The sequence below is a fragment of the Fulmarus glacialis genome, unplaced genomic scaffold (assembly GCF_000690835.1).
Source record: "Fulmarus glacialis isolate BGI_N327 unplaced genomic scaffold, ASM69083v1 scaffold1717, whole genome shotgun sequence".
NCBI classification, from domain to species: Eukaryota; Metazoa; Chordata; class Aves; order Procellariiformes; family Procellariidae; genus Fulmarus; species Fulmarus glacialis.
Genome location: NW_009223635.1, coordinates 38265 through 61526, shown reverse-complemented (window position 1 = coordinate 61526; position 23262 = coordinate 38265). Strand labels below are relative to the sequence as shown.

Genomic DNA, 23262 nt, shown 5'->3' with positions numbered 1-23262 from the left:
GGGACATGCAGAGAAGGACCAGGACCGGGAAGGGATGGCAAATGGCAGCAGAGCTAGGAGGAAAATGCTCGACTAACAAGTTCTGTTGGCCAAGAGCCAGCGGGGTGCTCCTCCGCGGTGGCTGAAGTCAGGTATGACGAAACTTTTGGCTCCATCTCACAGCTGGGAAATACAGAGAGGAGGTGGGGGAAAAAAGTCCAGCTGAATGGATTTCACATTGTCTGAAGGAGAAGTTCAATGAAAGAAGCAAGATGAAGCTTGAAAAGGAGTTGGAGGAAAAGTACACAAGCAGATGCTTTGCACCAAGCAAGATCCAGGTGCTTCTGTGCTCTCCTGTCCCCACCCCAAGCAGAGCTTTACAGCGGTTGCACAGTTTGTCCTCACTGCACTCGGTGAAGCTGAGGAACCTCTATTAGAGAGGGAACTGAGACAGAGAGATGCAAACTGATTTATCCCAGGTAACACCGAGAAGTCCGATGTTGAACCAGTAACTAAATTTCTATCTTTGAGATCCTACAATAGTGCCTTAATTTCTGCTCATCCACACTCCCTGCAAAGGGCATCCTTTCATACGCCTGCTGAGAACAACCAGACCCAGACAGACACTGGAACCAGCTCCTCCTGCATCAGGGGATTACGTCCCCCTCCACCTCCCCTTCCTTTCTTACTCCGCTTAAAACAAACAGAGTGCCCTGCCCTTTCTTGCTGTTGTCAGCCAAAGAGCTGCTCCTGGTCTGAGCAGATGCCACCGCTTCTTGTCTCTTGTCCCTGGAAGCAGCTATCCTCAGGGAAGCAGAGACTGGTGGGATGCACCGTGTCCTTTGCTTCCCCAAGGCCTTTTCAGGTGTGCGCATGTGGGTGGGTATGTTGTATGTATACAACATCTGATTCAGTTTAAAACACTTTCCCTCATGGAGTAAGGGAGGCAGTCTGGCAGCTGCTGCTCCGAGGAATCCTGGCAGGTCTTCACGCCAACAGAATCCTTCTCCAAAAATAGGATTTTATTTTCCTGTTGGCTGAAGGTGAAGCTGCTCAAACCAACCAGCCCTCCTGTCTTGTCTGCGAAAGACTCTATTTGCCAGTTGGCTCCGGCCAGGTGAATCTCTGCCCAGGAGTCTCCCCAGGGATGGAGCTTGCAAGTCAAACAATTTAAACAAACAAAAAAAAAAAGGTGGTGGTGGGGAAGCAGGGCTGAGGGTGAGAGAAGGCATTCACTGGAAAAAAAAGGAGAATAAAATAAACAAGTGTAGCTTATGTTGGCAGCTTACGCCTCTGAGAGCATTCTTGGTGGAGAGAGCAGACGTGAGCCCCTCCGCAGGTGGGTGCGAGGGCACGCAGGCCGGCGCAGACCCAGCGCCGGTTCCTCGAGTGGCGAGAGTCACCCTAAAGGGAGCCTGGCAAACTTAGCTTTAATTCACGCAGCTATGCAGGAGCCTTTGCCTTCTGCTCAGTCTAGACCCGGGACTGTGACAGCTTTCATCCCTGCAAAGAAGGGCGATGCCACCCTCAGCTGGGTACGGGACTGACGGTCCCCTGCGGCGGTTCTGCTCCTTTGTCACCTGAAAGGGAGGTTTGCTCTCTCTCCCTGGGAGACTTCACAGCTCCGTGTCACATCCTCTTTGGATAAAGATTTCATGGCATTTCTAAACATAACCATCCCTCCAGTTGTGGGAGCACAGCCCTCCAGGGCAGCCCGTTCCACCCGAACACGAGCAAAAGTCCCCTGAGCCCCTTCAGCCAAACATCACTGAAGTTAACTGACAGCCCCTCCACCCTCTTGCCCATCTGCTTTGTTCCTTTTACGCTTGTATATGATCTCTTCCCCCGCCTGTGGGGCTCTAACGGACCCAGTTACCTAATGCTGAAGAGCACTGAATCTGCCACCGCTCCTAATTATTTATGGCTAAGATTTCCAAATCAAGCAGCCTCCTATTTAATAAAGTCAAGCAGCTTTGTGATCAAATGTTTTCAGACTCAAAAATGATAGCTGCATTATTTTTTCCCTATAATTTTAATGAAAATAATTTGTGGACTTTGTATCTGATTTATGAATGCACAATTCCCTGATGGAAGAAAGATGCTCTTGTGCTTAGGAGACCTTGGTTCAATTCTTCACGAGCTTTTTGAATGACGATGGACAAATCACTTAGGGACATTCTTGGAAACAAACCATCTTTGGGTTTGTTTCTTTTCTTTTAACAGAAGTTATGGGCGTTGGCACCTTTCAAACCCTTCTCCTTGTTTTTTCAGTACTTTGTTTTGCCCATTCTTTAAAAAATGAAATACATGCTAATATTATCCACCTTGCCAGGTTATGCGGATGATGTAATCATGAACATAGGAACACGTGCTGATATCAGAGTGATAAGTAACCATGCAAGCACCTCACCACAGAGATTTGGGAAACTCCAGACATGTGGAACACACAAAAAGAGATGGTGACATTTGCTCTGGGCTCGCACCTGCATTTCAGAGTGGTGAACCAGGCCCAGGAGGGAGGAGAGACCAGCTGCCCAGTTTCAGTGTCCAACTTAAGCATTAAAAAAGTCACTGATTGCTCAAACCAAATCTATTTTAAAAATTTAGGTTAATAAAGAAAAATTACAGCAAAGAACTGGCTTAGATGGCTAACAGGAAAAATCCAATTCATGGGCTAAAACTCTCTCAGTAGCAGAGGAGTTTTGTTGATTACTAATTTTTAGGACCTCCACTTGACTTTTCATGCAAACAGAATGATTAAAAGCACATTATTTTTTTTTAAATCAAGCAGTTCCTGAAGAAGGCACCAAACGTTTTGGTGCTATGCTGGGGTATTGGCACAAGACAGAGCAAGCTACCCAAGTCCTGTCCATCAACTCCTACAGGCCATTTGTGCTCCTTCCTGCAGCTCATCTTGTGGATTTACCTTTACAAATAGGTCCTCAGCCTGCGCATTTCTCCACTAAATTTAGCTGGCCACATCTGAAAGTACCTCTCTATATGCACAGGGCCTACAGCTGAACCTGAACTGGGACACCAGTTGGGAAGGAATGCTTTATGGGTTGGAGGATGAGTTCACCAAGTGCTCAGGTGAATCAGGCCTGAGCAGTGAAGCTATGTGGAAGAGTAAATATTTATGTTCTGAGGATATATATGGATAACATCATTTAGGATCAGTTAAAAAATCATTCCCATTTCTTTCAAATCTTAGGAAATGCCTTGTGGGCCAACTACCACCTGGCTAAGTGGGAAACTACAGTTTATCCCTACTTCTTAAGAAATTTTTCAATTTTAATTACAATATTCCTTTAAAATGCTTCTCAGTGTTTAAAGAGAAGTAAAGCTCCATTCTTCCTCCTTTTTTTTGGTAGGTAACAAGGTCTCAGTGACAAAAGAGACATGGCTGGACCCTTAGCAGCCCATGTGAGCCATGATACTCAGTGCTGGAGGTGAGAGCTCTTAGGGTGTACGTCTATGTCATGCTTCTTATGAGAAAAGCCGTATGGGCTGCCTCTTTGCACCCCCAGGGAGCCCACTCAAGTCAACTGAGTTTGGCAATTATTCGTTAAAGAAGAGGTACTTCAAAATGCTGTTACCAGTTTCCCAAATCTCAACTTGTGTGGTGCAGGAGACTCTCGCTTGGTTCACTCCAAATGCAAGGAAGACCTCAGCTGCATCCAAAGCAGAGAAAAGATCGGAGCAAGAAGAGAGGAGTTGTTTATCGTCTTAGTCCCTACAGAGAGGAGCAAAATTTATTTTCTCAGTAATTTGCAGTTATGCCAGCCTTTCCAGACACATGGCAAAACATGTCCCCCCGTTGTTTGCATGGACAACAGCTGAGACTGTGTAACTTGGCAAAGCCCCCTGCACTTACGTACACCACTAAGTTATCTTAGCCACATATCAAAAGGTTGGGGGAAGCTGTAAAATGAAACCTTCCTGACCCAAAGGCAGCCCTGCTTTTTGCTATTTAGTGTCTCCCACAAGGCAATGTCTTTTCATATGATGCAACAGCCTACCCATATTGGTGGGGAGTGCAGGGCTATCACATGCACTTCTAACAACTTATCAGATGAAGAAAAAGGAATATATTGAGACTTGGTGTTCACTGGAAGCAGGAGTTAAGACATTACTTTATAAGTCAACATGGAAGAAGACATGAAAAATAGCCTGGCAAGAAGGCGCCGCCGCATTACAAGCTGAGAGCTGGCAAGGGGGACCCCGACTGTGGTCAGCTCATGGGAAACGGATGCCAGATTCGGCAGCTTGCCACCGTGTTAATGCTCACAACAAATACTGAGGCTACGTTAGAGTGGCTGCCAGATCACTGCTGGCTCTCACAACCTCCACATTGTGGCTGGCAGGCAGAGGGAAGGGAGACTTCTGGACTCACCTGTGCACTGATCCCTAATACTTAAAATCCACATGCCACTTTATAGCAGCTCTTCCTTGACATCTGAGCAGTAATCCTTGGCATTTACATGCTAAGTTTCAGCTACTGAGCTCAAAGGAGAGCCGAGTGTCTTATCCCTGTTTTGCACAGAGCCAAGAACAGCCAAACCACTTGTCTGAAGTTGCATGCCTCGGGGAGAAACCAGGTCCCGTATCCTCTTCCTCCCCCTGTGCAGTCACCAAGCAATGCAGCATCTCCCCACCTTGCCTTGGCAGACCCCAGCCATTCTCACAGGCAGAGGTGTCAGCCTACCTGGCCATGCATCCCGCGTGCAAACCCTCCCTCCGTGCCTGCTACTTACAGTCTGCTCCACCTGTCAAGCTATCTCCTCGGAGCAGCACTTCAGCAACGCGTTGGCACTTGCCAAAGGCTGCGCAGAGCCTGATGGCAGAGCCTGCGCTGTCAGGAGGCGTTTGCCTCCCTTGCCTGAGGTTAGCAGGCGGGCAGGAACCCCCATCATGCCACCCGCCAGCTGGCGGGACACAGCTGCGTATCACTCACGAGCTACAGGAGGACAAGAGAAAGAAGAGTAATGACGAGCACAGCTAGACAGGCAGGGAAGCCGAAATGCCTGCTTGTGGTATTGACGACTTGCTCATGCTTCTGTTACCTAAACCTTCCAGCCCTGGGGATGGCCTGATCCTGTGGTGTTTTGTAATCCAACTGATGGAGCCTTTGGGCCAGGGCTTTTCCTTCACGAGGCATTTGCACAGTACCTGACACGGTGAGGCTCGGAGCGTTCAACTGAGCTCCAGGTACAGGACCAGCAGCACCAACAGGAAAATAGAAGGAAACCTCAGCTGTGTTTGGCTAAATTGTGAATAGACCTCAGACAAACCCAGGAATTACTAAGTATGTCTTGGAACTAAACTGTGCTCCTTCCTTTCTATCCCTTGTAAAATAATACTACTAGTAAAACACATTGTAAGCAAAAATCAGGCATAAGATAGCACAGCTGGTGCAGTATTGATACTCTACGTGAAAAAACGAGATACAAGCACCCATCAATAGTGAAGGTGAACAAAAAAAAGAGCTCAAAGCTCTTTGGGTATATTTCATAAGCGTTCCCTTTTAGCCCTTTCTCTAACAGGGCTTGAGAACTGAAAATATTACATTCTATTTGAAGTTTAATATAATCTGCAGCGCAGACAATTCTGACCGTAGCTACCTGTCTCCCATGGCATAAGAAAAGCATATCACTTTCAGCTTTGCACTCCTTGAATGATGACTAGCTATACCTCCTCTTCCTGTGGGTTACCTTCAGTGACAGTACATCTCCATTCTAAAGATGAATTAGGACTGATATATCACCTACGCATGCCAAGATAGAAGGTAACAACAGCTTCTCTCATTCCTTCCCCCCAGCACGGTGCGGACTACAGCCCTGCTGCCCTCACAGCAATGGGGCCTTTTTTTATCCTCTTTTTTTTTTTTTTTGCCAGCTGCTCAACTGAACACCATAAAAATCCACAAAAACACCCTAAAAAGCCATTCTTTTCAGCCACTGCACTGGCAAGACTGAAGGTTTAAGCAACCAGTTGCTTCAGCTCCAGGCTTCCAGCCCACCTCTAAAACAGGCAGCAGATCCGGAGACGTACAGACTCCTGTTATTTCAGTCTCCCTAGTGGACTGTACTTTAACCATAATTCTCCCCCTAGCCCACCCCTTACCCTCTCCTTGCTCAAGAGTTCACCAGGGCCCATACGTTAGAAACCTACTCGCCTCCTACATCGCTGATGCGCTTCAGGGAGAGCAGAGCGGGAGGTGGAGTCAGCTGTTTCCACGACAGATTCACCATGTCCCTCACAGCTCTGCAAAACTTAACTTCCCTGGAAGGGTTTCAAGATCTGACTCATGTCCAGTTCTTCTATTTTAATCATTCCCTCTTACATCATTCTCGGAGGCCCATGGTGTCACATGCAAACTCCCCCAGCCCCCCGCTCCTCTGCCGAGCACTTAATCTGTTGCCATCTCTCACCCCAAACAAAACGAGGTAGAGAAATATATTTGATACCAACTCCTTCCCTACTCTCCAGAGCATTTACTAGCTTTGGATGGTAGCTAATAAGGGCTTCCAAGAGCTCTCCATTGCAGTGACAACACTGAAATAGAACAGGAACGGTAGCTGCCCCAGCAAACTTAGCGGCGTGGGGATGTGAGACCAGAAAAATCCCAGCAGGCTCACGGACACGGCAAACCAGCTGGGAGAGAGCACAGGCCAGGAGATAAGTGTTGTGAAGGGAACCAGGTCAGCTGGTTCCTACTTTCCATTCTCCCAGTGACTTTCTGAATAACTCTGGATGTCACTTAATCTTTTTGTTCACACTCGGAAGTACAAATCATCAGCATCGGTCCATTCAAGATTTCTTATTAAACCTGATATCATGAAACGGGGATGGAGCCAAAACTCTCTGAAAGAGCCGAGTAGAACAAAGGTGCTTACGCGCAGCCGTTTAATCCCTTCTCTAGATCCCAGCCTAAATGCCTCCATGGTTGAGAGATTCCCCGCTGATCTCAGGGGAGCCCCTTGTTTGTAACAGTGATCGCCAGACAAAAACCCTTGCCTGGAAGATTACAAATGCTAGCCAAACAACAGCTGGAACGCTTTGAGCCTCCAGCGTGCTCTGTGCAGAAACAAGGCAGAGAGCAGAAACCCTGTACCTAACGACAGTTGCTTTGTTTGTTTTACTCTGGTCAATGAGTCATCCTTACATCGACTGGCTCTCTCCGATTATTCATCACAGAGGTTTCTGGTGCAACTGGCAGCTTACAAAACCGTAAGATCTGGTACAGATTTTCACTACCCCCCCCCCAAAATCTGCTCGACTTCCCCCCATCACGGGGAGAAAAGGAACAGCCAGCCGGGATGAATATGGCACTGTCGGGATGTTTGCATGGCTTACTGTGAGAACACCAGCAAACGGTAGGCGTGGGACTCCTGGAAAGCATGCGTTCACATGCAAGGGTGACAAGGGGAAAGCACTGGATTTTTCCGTGTGTGGGTGAGTGGACATTTTACAAGGAGCCTGTGAGTGCAGTGGTGTCAGGAGATTGAGAGAAACTCACGCTAACATGAAGGACAAGGTGCAAAGGCAATGAGACACACCAGAGCACGAACATGCCTGATCTCTTGGCCGACTCCTGGAGCAAAAGACTTTATACATTTTGCTAAAGGAAGCACGCAAAATTGCTTGGAAGAAGGCCGATGTGGGAAAGGCTTTCCTTTCTGTCCTTCCCCTGTTTCCTCTACTCATTTCAGTACTTTTTCCACCTGGTTTTATTTTGCTTTTTGCTACAGTCAGCACAAAGCCCCTTCTTCTTCAATGCAGCTCTCACAGTTTCCACCTTGTATTCAGCCCTGCCTGCAAACACCTCTTCCTCCTGGCCAAGCTCTCAAATCTACCTGGTCTCCTTGCTCCTCAAACATGTCTTCATCTGATCTGTTACTGCTTTAACTCTGTACCACCACCGAGGCCAAAAAGGTTTCTATACAAAAGTGCACTGGCATTATACAAATCAGGATGGTACAAGGGTTGGAGAGAATCACAGCAAAACGAGGCAAACGTGATGGGACTGGTGGGAGCACAGAGCACTAGATGTCTCAGAGCGAGCACAGACACCTGGGATGCTGCAATCATGGTGGGGAATTAAAAAGTGCATTTAGGGAAGAGGCTGGCCAGAGGGAGGACAGAGGGGAAGACATTGCAGAAGAGAATCTGAGAAGTGTAAGATCCAAGGGAGCATGGAGACAGTGCAAAAAAGAACAAAAATGCCTGTGAAGTGGGCAGAGCATGGAAGAAAGAGAGAGAACAATATTTGTATCTTCAGTTTTCTTCCTGCTTGAGAAGAGAAACATGGAAAGGTTTGTTTGATCTCCCCATTTAGTTCCCATCAGAAGATATGAAGGGACCCAGCCAAAAGCCAGATGTTTTGTTTCCAGTTTCATTTAACAAGGTCTGCATAATAGACGAGGAAAAACTTTACCGGCCTACCCATCTTGCCCCTCTTCCCAGGAACTCCGGGGATCCCCTGCAAGGAAAACACACAGAGAAAAAAAAATAATAGGTCTGGTTGAGAAAGCAAACAGCCAACCAACAATACAAAACAAAACTAGAAGAGAAAGGGGAATGCAAAACAGGCTAATGACTGCGGCATTGTTCAGGAATCAAAATGTCAGCTACTTGCAGTCAGCTGCGAGAGCAGAAGACAATTAACCTTCACCCACTAACTACGGCCCTCCCTGAGGACACACGCAGGCAGCATCCACACCCAGGGCAACAGGCTGAAGCTGTGCTTAGCAGGAGCAGTCATTAAGCTACTGGTCTGGAACCGAATGAAGGCCACTGCCAAGGCACTCGCTGGAGAACTTCTGTTTATGTTTCTTATTTAGTTATACAAGCATTAAATCAGCGACTCTAGAGCGCAGGGTAGTCCCCTCCCAGGCAGGCACACACACACTCAGTCCCACATGCTCCCGGGGCCTCTCTTGTTTCTGGAGCTTGCATTTGAGGGAGAAAAAGCTAGAATAAAACAGTCTTCATCTTACAGTGACCTTCCTTAGGAGCTCTTGCAGTGGGAAGAGGGGGTCCTTGGATGGGTAGAGATCAGGCAGGTGGGGGGACGTGGGGAAGAAGAGCAAATAAGCAAGGGAGGTCCTGCAAAGCTCTGAACATGTGGGTTTGGAGAAGGCATGATGAAAAGGCTGGGGGGAACGGAGGACACATGGGAACAGCAGCCACAGCTGCCCGTCCACAGGCCCCAGTCTTGACTGCCCAACTTGATGTAACTGGAAGGAAAGCCATTGTCAGAAAGCCCCAGGCCCTGCCCCTTCCAAGAGCCAGGCTCTTTCTAGACACCTCCAGTTGGACACCCAAAATGCTGGGACACTGTGGCTGGGATGTCACTCCTGTGGGAGCAGGGAATTTCCACGTACATTCTCCCCCCCGCCCCTTCCCACTAAGACGAACTAAGGGGGAGGAGGAAGGCAGGTTTTTAAGTGAAGGAAAATATAGAAAACTCCTCTCTACTCAACAGTGAGGTCTGATGACCCTGTCTGAAGCCTAGGTTTTCCTGAGCTGAATGTCAACATCATACAGGGACACAGGTCTTCATGCAAGGGTAGAAACAGGCTAAAGAAGGCATGGTTAAACATTAGGCATGCTCGCCTCTTTCCTCAGGAACAAGGGACAGAGAAGGTTACAACAGGCTCTGAAGAACTGTATTCAAGCAACACACCAAGGTTTTCTTCACAAAATACTCACTCGTTCTCCATCAGCCCCTGGTAGCCCAAATAATCCTGGGAGACCAATGTATCCCTAAAGAAAAGAGGAAACAAGTAGTCAAATACATTTCTCCATTAGCAACCAGTCAGTCTGTCTTTCCTGAACAGCAGAGCATCCTCCAGCGTTGGTCAATGGCAGCCGTGATGAAATAAACCTTGAGGCAAGTGTATATGCCCATGGACTGCATGGTGCTGGCTTCCACGATGTAGTCCAAGGGCACATACCCTCACACCAGGGATCATGAGGACTCCAGGCAGAAGAGGCCAGCAAGAAGAAACCTTACCTGGGCTGGCTCTGAGTGTACCTAAGGGAAACGGAGCTTGGTTCAAGGTTAGCAAGAGTGATAGTAAAAGCAATCCACATGCCTACACCTCCTCCCTGCCTTTGGCACTCATTCCCAACCGTGTTGTGAAAATGTCCTGCTGTACCAAGCTCTTTCTTCTTGTCTTGTCACATGGTGGTCGCACACTGCAGCCCCTTCTCACACAAACACCACCTTCTCCTGGCATGCAAGGTGCCGACCACCCTGTGCTGAGCGAGGAGCGAATCAGTAATGCTTTTGCCTAATGCCTTTCCCTGCAAACTTGTTGCACCACCAAGACCTTTTGCAAACACTTTGTCAACCCAAGCACAAGCGCCCTGCCTGGGAAGGGAGAGGCTGAATGTGCCATTTCAGGCTCTTAGGATTGGTGTACGAGGCTCAGCTTTTACAGACGTACAGATCCTCTGACACCCAACTGTAAAGAAGCCTCCTTTGCACCAGTGGGTTTCACACCAAATCCACTCCTTTCGCACTCATTGGCAGGCGTCGCATTTTGAAGCGACGTTTCTCTAGCCGTGGCATCCTGCTCAGACAGGACACAAACGCTACATTTCCCTTCCCCTGCAACAATTGAAGCCTTGTGTTTAATCCTCCTTGCTCAGCAGTTAGTACAAAGTTACCTTGTGTGCTGGTCCTTTGCAAAGGACTAATTTGTGCCAAACATGCAGAATCAAGAGGAAGTGAATTTCAGCAGGGAGCCCCCTCAGTGGCACCTCACTGTTACAGGAGCCAAGCGTTAACACTGATTTTCTCTCATCTTTCTTTCTCCATCATTGCTAAATCTCGTACTGTCAACCCCACCAAATTTTTTCACCAGTCCATTGCTCCCTTTAGGTTGCGCTTCCTTTACGGGTGATACCTAGCCGGGAAATACGGCCACATTAAAATGATGCTGTCAGCCTTTGCCTCCCGAACCCCAAGACAAACCACGTAACTCCTGAACTACTTCCTGCAGAAGAAAAAATAGAGATAGGGGATGCAGAATAGTCCACATTGGCTTCCTCAATCCACAAAACGCAGATATCTCACCTTAGTACCCAATTCTGATTGACTGCAGTTGAACTGAGAAATGGCTTTCTTGGGTAGCTATAAATATTTCAAGTCAGCACTCGGGTGCAAAGTGGAAAATAATTCTCAAGTCTTACATTCTGCACATCTACCACATGATAATTACACGAGGTCCTGGTTAGGCCAGTGAAACAGATGGGCCAGGGAAAACTTTATCACTTGCAGAAGTAAGGTGAGCAAGCTGTGCTATCTCAGATCTCCCTCTCTCCCGCAGGACACTGAACATGCCATCTCCCTTCCTAGCTCAGGAATACAGCTAGCTACAGGGTCAGCATTTGTTTATTCCTTGGAGTTTTCCTAGTGATGAAAGCCAGCTGGTTGAATTTACTGCATATAGAGAAAGTATCACATGTTAGAGAAAGGGGAGATTTTATCGGCTCAGAATCTCATTGTGAATTTAGAATTGCAGGAAAAGAACAAAATGTGATTAACGAGAGTCTTAATTGGTAAAAAAAAAAAATAAATCCTCTGCAGTGAGAATGAACCCCCAGCAATTCAATTTGGTGAGCAAAACCAGGCAGAACAGAGATATTAATGTTTGTATTTGCACATGGCTTCAAGATGCTGGCTTGCTATTCTGCATAATGATATAAATCACTCCCAAACTCAGGACTATACCCAAAAGAGCCCATATTCAGCATGGTCGAAGACCGCTGAACCACACTTATTGAAACTAAAGAGGCCTTTGGGAAATGGAGCTTGCAGAAAGTTCAGACTTTGGTCTTTGGTAGGAATTTGTATGCCATTCTTTCCTCTCCTGCATTGTGAGCTCTGAAGGGGTTGACATTGTATCATCAGCGCTATTGGTGAACTTTGATCTTGGTACATTCCATGTTTAATTTAAAAAATTTAGCAGTGCTTCAATAAACAGGCGGCGCACAGTTCAAATCCCCTGAATCCAACAAATTAAAGGAACTAGTCTCAGGATTGCAAGATTAAGCATAAAATTTCTTGAGAAGCCTTTGTCAAAAACAAGTAGAGAAAAGACAAATGAAAGGCTGCTTACCCGACTGCCTTTTGGACCAGCTTCCCCTATGGGGCCAGGTAAACCCTAGAACAGAAGGGAAGAAACAAAGACAAATGTGGACAGGCTTTAACTTAGCCTCATCAGCAGTGCCAAATCCCCAGCACTGTCCCTGCATGGTTCTGCTTTCAGTGCTGAGTCCAAGGCATATCAACAAAGGAGAAAAAAGGACAAAGTGATAAAATAACAAATCTCCCATTGTTGGGGAGCTGGGACTCTGCAGAACCTGAGACTGCTGCACACAGTGAGCCTTCCCTGGGGCTGAAGTAGAGATTTCTGATCATAAAGACCAAAAAGGCTAATGCAGCAGGCTGCACAGAGGTTGCGTTACACTTCAGATGCGACGTACAGTGATGCTCTGTACCCGACAGCTCTCGATTCATTTTCCTGCCTAACTGAACACATGCATAGCAAGGGACAAATGTATTTCAATACCTCTTTAGGGAACACAGGCTGGCCCTGATGCGGTGAGAAAGCCCCTCGAATTTCTACAGCCTACAAAGTCACTTAGCAGTGCAGGTACTGCATATCTTGAACCCTTTGCAGCATCAACAGCTATGGAAAGAATTGAAAATACATTCCCCACTCTACTTCTATGCCTATTGCTGCTCACTTAAAGTACTGTGAGAAAGAACTCTGTAAAAATGCATAATGAATTTTCATGCTTATTGTCTTCTAGCAAGTTTCCAGGTCAATTTTTTCTAGTTCCAAACGTTGTTGAGCTTTTTTGGAAGGGGGGTGGGGAAAAAAGGCTAAGTCCATATTTTCTGTAGCTGGCAGCACTGCACACTCAGCCTGGGATCTGAAAGTCAGGTTGTGCTCTTTCCTGGCTCACGCATCGTTGCCGAAGATTTCAGCCATCGGGGTGAAGTTAACAATTCTGCCTATGATGTGCAAATCAAAACAGAGCCAAGCTCTCTCTCCCATAGCGCTGCAGAGCCAGCACAGCTGACAGGAGTAACAAGTAGTAAAATCTCAGTAAACAGCTCTGATGCTGGATACACACAGAATTCAGATATGCTGAAAAAAGCTGCCTTTAAAAAAAAAAAAAATCACTTTCTTGACCCAAACCATATTTTAAGAAAGCACTTTTCTTCTTCGTATGTCAAGCGCAAAGATTTCATCCTGCCTATCTGATGGGCAGAACACTGCTGTGAATTGCTAAGTGGCATTCATTAACCTTGTATGACCGGTACAGCTCAGACTGCTTCATATTAGTCATCTAACACACATTCACACCTAGGAGATTCTTTGGCATGCAAATGTCTAAGAGCCTTTCAGAGTATGAATGAAGCATTTAGTCAGGTGCATAAAACTCTCATCCAGTTCTACCATCTGCACTGTCCAGCACGCATCTGGACAGTATATTCCACCTAAAATTTGCTAAGCGAAGTATCAATTTAATTTCAAATTTAAAATAGTCTGAGGCAGGGGGAATGCAGACTTGTTCTGCATATCTAGTTCACATTTAGTCCAATAACCTGCACGTCTGGGTAAAAACTCACATACGAACTCATGACAAGTCTGAAACGCTCATGGCAGACTGCTTGGGGTCTTTGACATCTGCCGAGCCTCTTTGCTATGTACTTAAATATAAATGTGGGAGAATCAAACATTAATGGGTCCGTTTCAGAAAACCATGACAAACTCATTTCCCTGTAAATATTACAGGGCCAGTCTTCTGCCCTCCAACAGATTCCGTTTCGGGTCTTGCAAATTATTCCTCTTAATTTTCTTCCTACTACTCAGCATCTTACATGAGTAAGACAATTAAGTGTCCAATTTTGATCCATTTTCCTTTGCACACTCCTCCATTCCTAAAGTTGTCTTTGTGCATTTTTTTCAGAATGAAGACAAACACTTGGTTTTCTTTAATCATCTCTTTTGCAGCTGCAAATATGATTTGTATGGTCCATGTATAATTTTATATGTATGTATAGATATGATTATGCTAGTGAATTTTACTAATGAGAGTTCATCTAAATCTTTTCTTTTGGTAATACACCACCTTCTGTCCCAGATTTCTAACGTGTTCAATATTAAACGTAAAACGTGCCAAGAAGTGAAGGGTTAGAGGCTTGCATGTACGTTTCTCCGTTCTGCTGTTTTGGGTTTTTTTCCCTGTTGTTATACTGAAGCAAAAATTTGTCAGATTTTGCTATAGAAATTTAGGTTTTACCTATCATAGGCATAAAATACTTTCTAACAACCTTAGCGTCCCCCAGAATTGAAAGACCTTGTCATTGATACAGCATCTTGGGGAGGGAAGAAGGAAAATATTCAGACATATTCTAGAGGTCTGCACTGTCTAGTGGGGCATGTATTTAGCAGGGCATATATTTAGCTACCTGCACACCCAAATCCCTAGTCTGTGCACAGCACGATGAGATTTACTGCACCTGCCTGCCAGGATAACCTTTGGCACCTGGACTTCCATCTGGTCCTCGTTCGCCCTTTGGAAAGAAAAAAGAAAAGGCACAGAAGGTAAGGTGAATGTCACACTTGGGAAGCCTTTTTAGCTGCTTCATTCTTTGAGCTGGGGAGAAAGGAGGGTGGAATGGATTAAACTGATGCAAATTTATCGAGAGGAAGAAAATATTAAGGGTAGACAGTGGAATAAATTAATGAGGGGGGAGAACACATGGAAGCTAAGTCAATAGGATCCATGCATTAAGCAAGTGTTGCTATTTCTCCTTCTCCATCTGCAGTGAAAGCAGCAGATAGTTTGAAACAAGGACGCTAAGAGAAGGTGTAAGGCTGCATCTATATCTGGCATATGGAACCGTTTTACTGGTGGGGAAGCACTGCCAAAATTCTTCAAAACTAAATGGATTCATGTATAATATCCTTTAACATCATTGCTAACAGGGCCTGCTATTCATTGCCTTTTTTTTTCCTGAACTGCAAACATCAGACTTAACCAAATAAAGAGGGGTGAGAAAAGGGGAGAGGGGGAATGGGCTTTGGGAGGAGAATTACATGTTAGTACTTAATATGATGTGGTTAGTAAACTCCAGGTGAAATTAATGTAAAAGGAAAAATAAAGGGGGAGTAGGGCAAGCTGGTATTCTTTCACCAGGTGAACTTAACATGGTTGAGCTATAAAAATTAGAAATTAAATTTAGAAACTCCAAGGCAGTCTCCTCCCACCAACCTGCTGATGCTTGGTCAGTGCATGTGCACAGCTGCTGGCAGTACGGGAGTTCACTGCGCATCCCCTGTGGGTACCAAGCTGCCCCTGGCAGGAGCTGGCTCTCCACACCGAGCAGGCTGTACAGGATCCAAACTAGCATCAGAGTCAGCAAATCCATCCCTCTTTAAAGGTTCAGTGTTGGAAACTGGGAAGACTCACCTGGTCTCCAGGGTGGCCTGGTGGTCCAGGGTAGCCTTTATAACCCTGTTGAAATAGGATGGAAAAGATGAATAATAAGAAAAAACAAAAATAAAAATCTGGTTTTGGTTTGAATTTCTCTTTGCACGTGGGAGTAAAGTTCTGAGGAGAAGCAGGTCTTTAGATATGGGACAGCACTACACAATCACGCAAACTTTTAACGTGTTGCTTTGTGCTTGCACCACCCAAACCCTGCCGACGTTCCCAGACTCTGCAGCAATGCGGTGGGGCAGCAGCAGCCTGCGCCCGCTGGGGTCTGGCCTGGTGGTTACTCAAGAAGGACTTGCTCCATGAACAGACTGAGAGTTGTATCTACACTGAGATCTGTCTATTTGTAATCTACACCTTTAGCAAAGCTATCCTTAATCCTTAGGAAACCACAGGCTTGTAGGGTGAAAATGTGGGCTTTGGGCAAGTTGGGGGACTACGCAACATGAGTCACTCGCATTTCAGAGCGCTCGCTTTTGCTTTAGAACTTGAAATGCCACAGGAAACACCAAAATAACCATTTACTGTCACAGGAAACTTCAATTTTGTTTCTAGCTTGAATTTGTCTAGCTTCCAGCTTTTCTAATCTAATTATTACAAGGTATGACAAGATCCAGAGTCCTTCATTATGAAGCTACCTAAAACGGCGAGCAAGCTGTCTCTTAACTTGCTCTCTGCTGAATTAATTAGAATGAGTTTCTTAATCCAGCTTGCTAGCTGGCAAGTGTTGCAGGCTTCAAATCATTCTTGCAGGTCTTTCATAAACCTGCTTCAGTTTTTCAGTATTTTTTTTTGAGATGCAGACACTGGAGTGGGACAAAGGTAGCCTGTTCAACTGCAGACTGATCAGTATGTATTCTAAGAGAGTTTGCTTTCTGCAGGATTTACCTAGAGCTCTCTTCAAACACTGAGTAAATTCTGCAAGTGACAGGCACTTCAGATGTTTTTTCCCTCTCCTTTATTATCTTGCTTCAGCTATTTAAAACAAACTCGTTTCCATCAAATGGAGTCAGAGCAGATTAGAAGATTAAGTTCAGTTACAGAGATGACTGTTTAGCTGGGCTACTAGCAAGATTAAAAAAAAAAGGGCAGAAAATTTAATTTGAAACAAATGGAGAGAGAAAATAAACAAGAAACAATCCTTGCACAAATACTACAGAAATAACAAAATGCTTTCAGGGTGGGTTACAATTGCTCATTGTAACTCGGTCTCTGCTACTCACCCTGTCCCCAGCCAGGGCTCCCGGCACATGTTGCCTGTCTGTGAAACCCGCAGGGGAGCATCCCCCTGCTCTGGAAGCCATAACTGAACCCTGGCTTGGCCGAGGACTTGGCCTTTTGCTTCATTCACCAGATGAACCCCGGCCTGTTTCTGCTCCCAGGTCCACACCTCTGCGTAACGGCTTTTTTATTCTTCCCATGGGTTATTCTAGACCTGCAGCCTAAGCCTTCGCTGGCGGAGGTATGCAATGCTCTCAGCCATCCTGGCTACTACCCACTCCCCTTTGCATTCCTCCTCGCTCATTATTTCAGACACTTTGGCCTGGAAAAATGTTGATTCCCTTTTTACCAATTCTCTCCTGCTTAACCTTGCTGATGTATCACGGCCCGCTCTTTTGACTGAGCTGCACCTCCTGAGAAGGTGGTGGCTGACCTGAAAGACCATTTGGCTACCAGCTGGCCCTTATCTGAACCACCTCTCCGAACACTGCTAGTGTATTTCAGCCAGCGGCTCCTAATTGGAAGTGCCTCAGCAGCTCTTGGAGCAGAACCAGCAGACGGGACTCCCTGTCCCTCTCCAGGAATCTGCCCCATGAGATCCTCTCTTGCTGATCCTCTCCCTGGCTCCTCGACAGAGGCTCAGCATCAGCAGAAAGGAGGGAGGGTGCTCCACTCTGGTTGGGTGTCTGGCCTGAAGGTGAAGGCACACTGTGAAGGTCCAGACCCACCTGGGTGTGGAAGGCCCAGTACCAGTATCATCCGTCCTTGGAGGGTGGACCAGCAGGACGTTGTGCAGATGGAGAGCGTCTGTTCTGGCCCCCCCCGACCTCTTCCAGAGAGAGCTGCCAACAGAAACAGCCCTGGGTTCAGCATCTCCAGACGTGCCCTGGGATTTAGCACGGAGCCATGGGGTTTCCTCCTGGGGCCTCTGCCCAGCTCCTCCAGCCACAGCCTGGAGCAGGAACTACCTTTGTGTCCAGGCAGCTGGGGCACCTGCTTCCATGGATACAAAAGCTTAGAGACATCTCGCTCCCTCCAGGGATAAGGAAAGAGGTGCCCAGCTTGGCTGCTCTGAATCATTCTGCTCCAATTGGGTTCCTGCAGGACAGGCGTCTCAAGCCTGCAATGTCCACCCAGAGCAGGTGGTTAGATGATAGCCCCTTGAGATGCTCAAAGCACGTCCTGAGCTAACGTCTGCACCAAGCATTGCATTGCTATCTCTATAATGGTAAGTGAATGGCACTTAAGTTAAATATGTAGACACTCTGCTACTGTTGCATCCTATTAAACATCCTCCTCACTATATATAATGAGCTCTGGAAAGCTTCGAATGTGTGTTTCTTCATAGTATGCTGGAGTTTTTTCTGTCTCAGTTTAATTATAGTGAGGAGAAAACAGAAAAGCTTGTGTATGCTAAAGTTGGCTGCAACGTGAAAGGATTTACCTGCTAAAATCCTCTTTAAATAGCACTAAAATGACAGGGCAGAGGGTATGAAAACAACTGCATTTGCTCTTTTATCCAAACACTTCCCGATGATTACAGGGTGCTCAACACAAAGGGCTGTGATTTAGAAAGGAAATTGCACTCCAGTGAAGGATTTACTCATCTGTGAAGATATTTATAATCCATGCTCTCCTAGCTAAAAAGGACCATCCTGCGCTTTGATAGGAAACGTGAAGAGTAAAGAGACCAGCGAATGACATCTGCACGACAGGATGTGTTTTGAGGCACTGACCAATTCCCAGCTCTGTCTTTACTCTCTGAGTGACTTTAACGAAGCTTTTTCTCTCTCATGGCTGCTGTCTTCTACAATCTTGCACTTTGCTAAGACCATTTTTTCCTCCACAGCTGGGAGCAATGATGCAGTGCTCTGCTGAGATATATCTGCAAGGCAGCTGTAGCCTGCAGCCCACAAACAAAAGCCAAAGCCCACAGACACCTTGTAGGCACCAGAGGGAAGGGCAGAGTGGACAGCCAAGTCCTGCCACCGTTCCCGAGAACTGCTAGTCAGCAAAAGCAACATTTGCTCTGCGTGGAGAGGATGAGAATTACATCTGCTGCTTGAAAGGCAGTTTCATTCTTAGATAAGTGCAGGCAAAATGACTTCGGGGGTGCTCTGAGATCAGACCCTCCAACCCTACAAGGAGCAAAGGTCTGCATTCACAAGGCAGGCACTGTACTGTCCAAACCCATCTGCTGCTTGGTTGTGGCTCCAGCTCATGCTGCTGAGCCAGTTGTTTCATTTAGTGGGAAAAGTATTTTGTTTCCCCTGGTGAAATATTTTGCCTATTTGAAAGTTTCTACATGGCGTTTTCAGATCAAAGCCCTTAGAGCTCTTTTCACAGTCCCTCCATGGAATGAGCAGGAGGGATGTCCATTTCCAAGGCGTTGCTGTTTTCTGGTAGCCAAGATGTGTTGCCCACCTTCAGCCAAACACCAGCATATTTTCACTGGGAGAATGCCAGCAGGGAATCCAGATAAAAAAAGATTTTTTTCCAAACATTTCTCCAACAGCTGTAATTTTTTTCTTAATGCAGGATGCTAATAAAAGCCAGGTTACACCAAAAACACTGCCAGACTAGTGCTACTGGGAGGTGTTTTTTTTAAGCTGCACCAAAGGAAAAATTTCAGCATCCAACTTGCTCATTACTTGAAGAAACAGAAGCATACCCTTGCCTTTGCCCTGTCCTGTGGGAGCTGAAATCAGATGTCAAGGCCATGTGCTGGATGCAGGAATGTTTGTTCAATCTCCTATTCCTTCTCCACTTTTTCCACTATGAGTCCTTGCACTCCTGACATTGCATTTTGCTGATCATAACCACAAGGTTTTGTTTTATGAACTGTTATAGCAGGAAAACGGTATTCTTTGCACCCTATTTGTTAGAACTTGTTTGTGACGGCAAAAGATCAGTAATTAATCACTCTACTGCTTCTAGCTCTACACAGCACTCCAAGCATGACCAGCCTTGGGAGTAGAAAAATGAACCCAGCCCCTACTCTTGGCAATTTGATTCCAATATAAAGCATACAAACAAACAATCATGGAGAGGGAGGGTTTCTTTCAGCCTCCTCCACCCCTTCTTTCTCTCCTCAGAGTCTTAAAGCATACCTGAGTAGGTGTTCGTGTGCAGCTAATTGGCCTGAAGAACAGTATATCTTCAATGGGCCATTGACTGATGAAGTGATTGAAACAAGATGCTAATTTTAACTGTTCAGCTTAGCTATGCAATATTGGCTTGCTGGGAAAGGGAATCACGTCCACCAAGCCCTGTCGAACAGCTCCCTGCAACAGGTTCAGCTTCCACAAAAACAAATCAACTTACCAATACAGTCTGGAACTGGAAGGTCAACTGAAGTGTCCTTGATATACAAAAGGCATGAGGTCAAGGTATGGATTGCTAAGGTATTGCTGTGCAGACTTGCACGCATCAATACAAGCACACACAGTGCTGTAACATGAATGCAGGGATGGATCTTGTGCTCTATTCCTACGTATCCTTTTCTGGGCATAGGTATGTTGTTGGTGATGTTAATGATGTTGGAACATCAATATGGAAGCAAATAAAGTAAAACCTGACTAGTGCTCTAGTCTCCAAGTGGAATAGAGGGAAGGCATACAGATATTTTGTTTGAAATGTGCTTTACCAGGAGAGACAGTCAGGGTTTCCTTGGAATGTCTAAACCTGTTCTGAATTCAGCCTTTGAGTATTGATGTTGGTTGTAGATCTTGTAGATCCATTTAGTTAACATGTTGGCTGAACCAGACCTAAAGTCAGCTTGCTGATGAAGACCCAGTGTCAGGGTGCAGAAGGATGATGCAGTGCAATGGGACACGGAATACAAAGAAGGAACAGAAATCTGGATCCAGAATTTCATTTCATACTCTTACATAGTCTCGCTGGTACAACCTTTAGGCAGTTGGTTCAGCCTATGTCCTAGTTTATACACCTGCAAAACAGGCATAAGACTTTTTTGCTGGGTACTAGGACTTAATTAAATCTTTTAAGCAGAGTTAGAGGAGAACATTTTAAAATAAAAATAGTGATCTAATTCACTAGAAAAGAACATATTCTTACCTTTCTACCAGGTGGTCCAGGGAACCCAGTCAAACCAGGTAAGCCCACGTCTCCCTGTAGGAAACAAGCAAGTTGAATTAGTTTTCAGCAATGTTTTTCCTATGCTTAGCGTACTGTTACTGAAATTATTTTGCCGATAGTAGCACCCAATTATTGATATTTCTGATTCTAACCGCAACTCTTCAAAAACTGACTGGATAAGAAGTGTAGATTTAAACATCATCTCTATTAATGGCTCATATAAATAATAAACCCAGTTAATTAATGGCAGCTGCTGCTAGAGTCCAGCTTTTTGCCAGCAGAATGAATGCTTTTTTTTTTTCAATGATCTCATTCAGTCACATGCATCATTTGCCTTTCGATAGGCATCTAAATTGCCAAGGAAAGAAAATCTTAGCTTTTAATGTAACAAGAACAACAGGTACCTCCTGCCAAATCCTGTGATTGTGCTCATACTATGCTACTGCACCGGCTCAGCCCACGGCTCCAGTTCAGATGGCACTGATGGTATAATTATTTAACCTGCCTATATGACATGGCTTGAACCTTTGCAGGCTGCTGGTGGGAGGGTTTTTTCAGTGGCCTGTACACTGCATCACATCCCAGCTGGCATACCCAAATCATCATAGGAACGGAGAAGCGCTTTCCTGTGAGATCTCTCTAACATGCAATCCATTTGTACAAGCCCATTTTGGCCTTCTCTGACTAGGATCAAAACCCCCTTCAGAGTCTTTACCACTGTGCTGTGCCTGCTTACTGAAAATGCATTTGGAGTATCTAGCTTGAAAATTAGGCATCACTCCAAACTCCTGCTGGAAACTCCTTGTTTCTATTACTGCTAACAGGAATAAAGCCTTGTTAACATGAGCTAAAAGTGATCTGGATCTCTCCCTTTCTTACACTGAACATGCTTGCAAGAAAATGGTTCCAGACTCTGCGGGTGGATGACTTCCATCTGATGCCATTCCGATGTAGTGTACCAGAAATTTCAAAAGACATCTCATGCTGTTAAGTTAAAAGCATCGTTTCAGACTTAGCCATCTCAATGTCTTCTAGCGTCACCCTCCATCTTGCATTTGTGTGGCTTGCTGTGCTTCATCAAGGCATCTGGTTTCAAATGAAGGGCCTAAGTTCTTCAGGGCTGATGCTTTCTATTAGCTGTGCATTTATAGCAAGGCTTATGATGAAAGGAAGAGAACCAGGCTTCTTGCCCTGGGCATGAGTTATGAAGTATTGTGCAGGCACCACTGAAAGAGCTAATTGAGGTAGATGTTGTGGAGCCCTGATCGTTCTTCTATTCATTTCTAGACTTCTGTGAGGCCTTGTTGCCTCAGTAAAAATCACTCAGCTGTGAAACAGCAAAAATGGGAGTTGTAACTTATTGAAAAGAATTAGCAGAACTCTGATCCTTAACAATTGCTAAATCCAGAAAGCAGCTACACTTCCCAGTTGTGTGCTTTGTGTTGATTTGAGTAGACCTTGGTGGAAAGGCCTCCGGTATCACACAGCAGGGTCCATGCGTTGGCAGTGCAATGGTCTGAGAAGCCTCCCTTTCTCCACCGGTGGGACAGCAAGGCTGCTCTCACAGTACCGATCTGCTGTAGGCTGCATATGTGACTGAGGCAAAGCACTGTTTCTCAGCTCCTCGGCAAGAACATCGTTTCCTTTGCCTTCAAGGTTTTTATTGCTTACACTGGGATTGCCTCTTTCTACAGCTGCATGCTCAGAGCTGGCAAGGTGTGGCTGTATCTCTTATGCACTAGTTTAAATACCTAGCTTAAGCAGCCACATGCTTGTAGCAGCAGGGACTTAAGTTTGGGCTGCAGATTGTGCATAAAATGGATAAACGCTTGGACAACAAAAAGCTGTGGCAGCAGGCACTTCAGTGCACTGTGGTCAATACCTTAGCTAACTCCCTTTAGTCCTGAATCTGGGGTCTAAGTCTTAATTTTCAGTCCTAAGTCTACCTGAGTAGCTGTGATGCTCGTGGCTGCAGTATGGACTCCCTCCATGGGTATTCACAGGGCTTAAAGCACACCGTGGTCTTGATGCCTGTGCGCTCTGGGCAACATCTTACCTTCTGTCCATTGCGAGCTTTTCCAGGCGACAACCCAGGATCACCTTTCTGACCCTGAAATGAAAAACATTAATTAATGACATAATCCGAGGACCCAGGCTATAGATGTGGTTCTGCTTCCACCAAGCCTCCAAATTAGAAAAACATTTTGTTTTATCTCCATCTTGCCCCAACATCCCAAATGTATTACAGAACCTGGGTATAGCTATTTTTCTGGGGCTGGTTTTGGTGAGTGATTGCTGCTGCTAAAGCGTTGAGTTTTAAATAGTATTTGACAGTATTAAATTGATTAAAGAAAGGATAACTGGAAGAAGGCAATGTCAGGACTTTTGATACTTATTAGACTAGACAGCTGTGATTTCTTCCTTGTCTGCAACTAC

At 45.7% G+C, this 23262-nt stretch overlaps 1 protein-coding gene across 1 annotated transcript in view; it reads right to left on the bottom strand.

Moving 5' to 3' along the window:
- Nucleotides 1-23262, bottom strand: part of COL27A1 (collagen, type XXVII, alpha 1) — a gene marked incomplete at its 5' end in the record, with an annotated part of 152145 nt that overhangs the window by 100148 nt on the left and 28735 nt on the right. The window contains 7 exons of the mRNA XM_009581850.1: nt 8417-8461; nt 9694-9747; nt 12111-12155; nt 14528-14581; nt 15481-15525; nt 20806-20859; nt 22883-22936. Of these exons, the coding sequence (XP_009580145.1) occupies nt 8417-8461; nt 9694-9747; nt 12111-12155; nt 14528-14581; nt 15481-15525; nt 20806-20859; nt 22883-22936 (351 nt within the window). The remainder of the gene's footprint in view (nt 1-8416; nt 8462-9693; nt 9748-12110; nt 12156-14527; nt 14582-15480; nt 15526-20805; nt 20860-22882; nt 22937-23262) is intronic.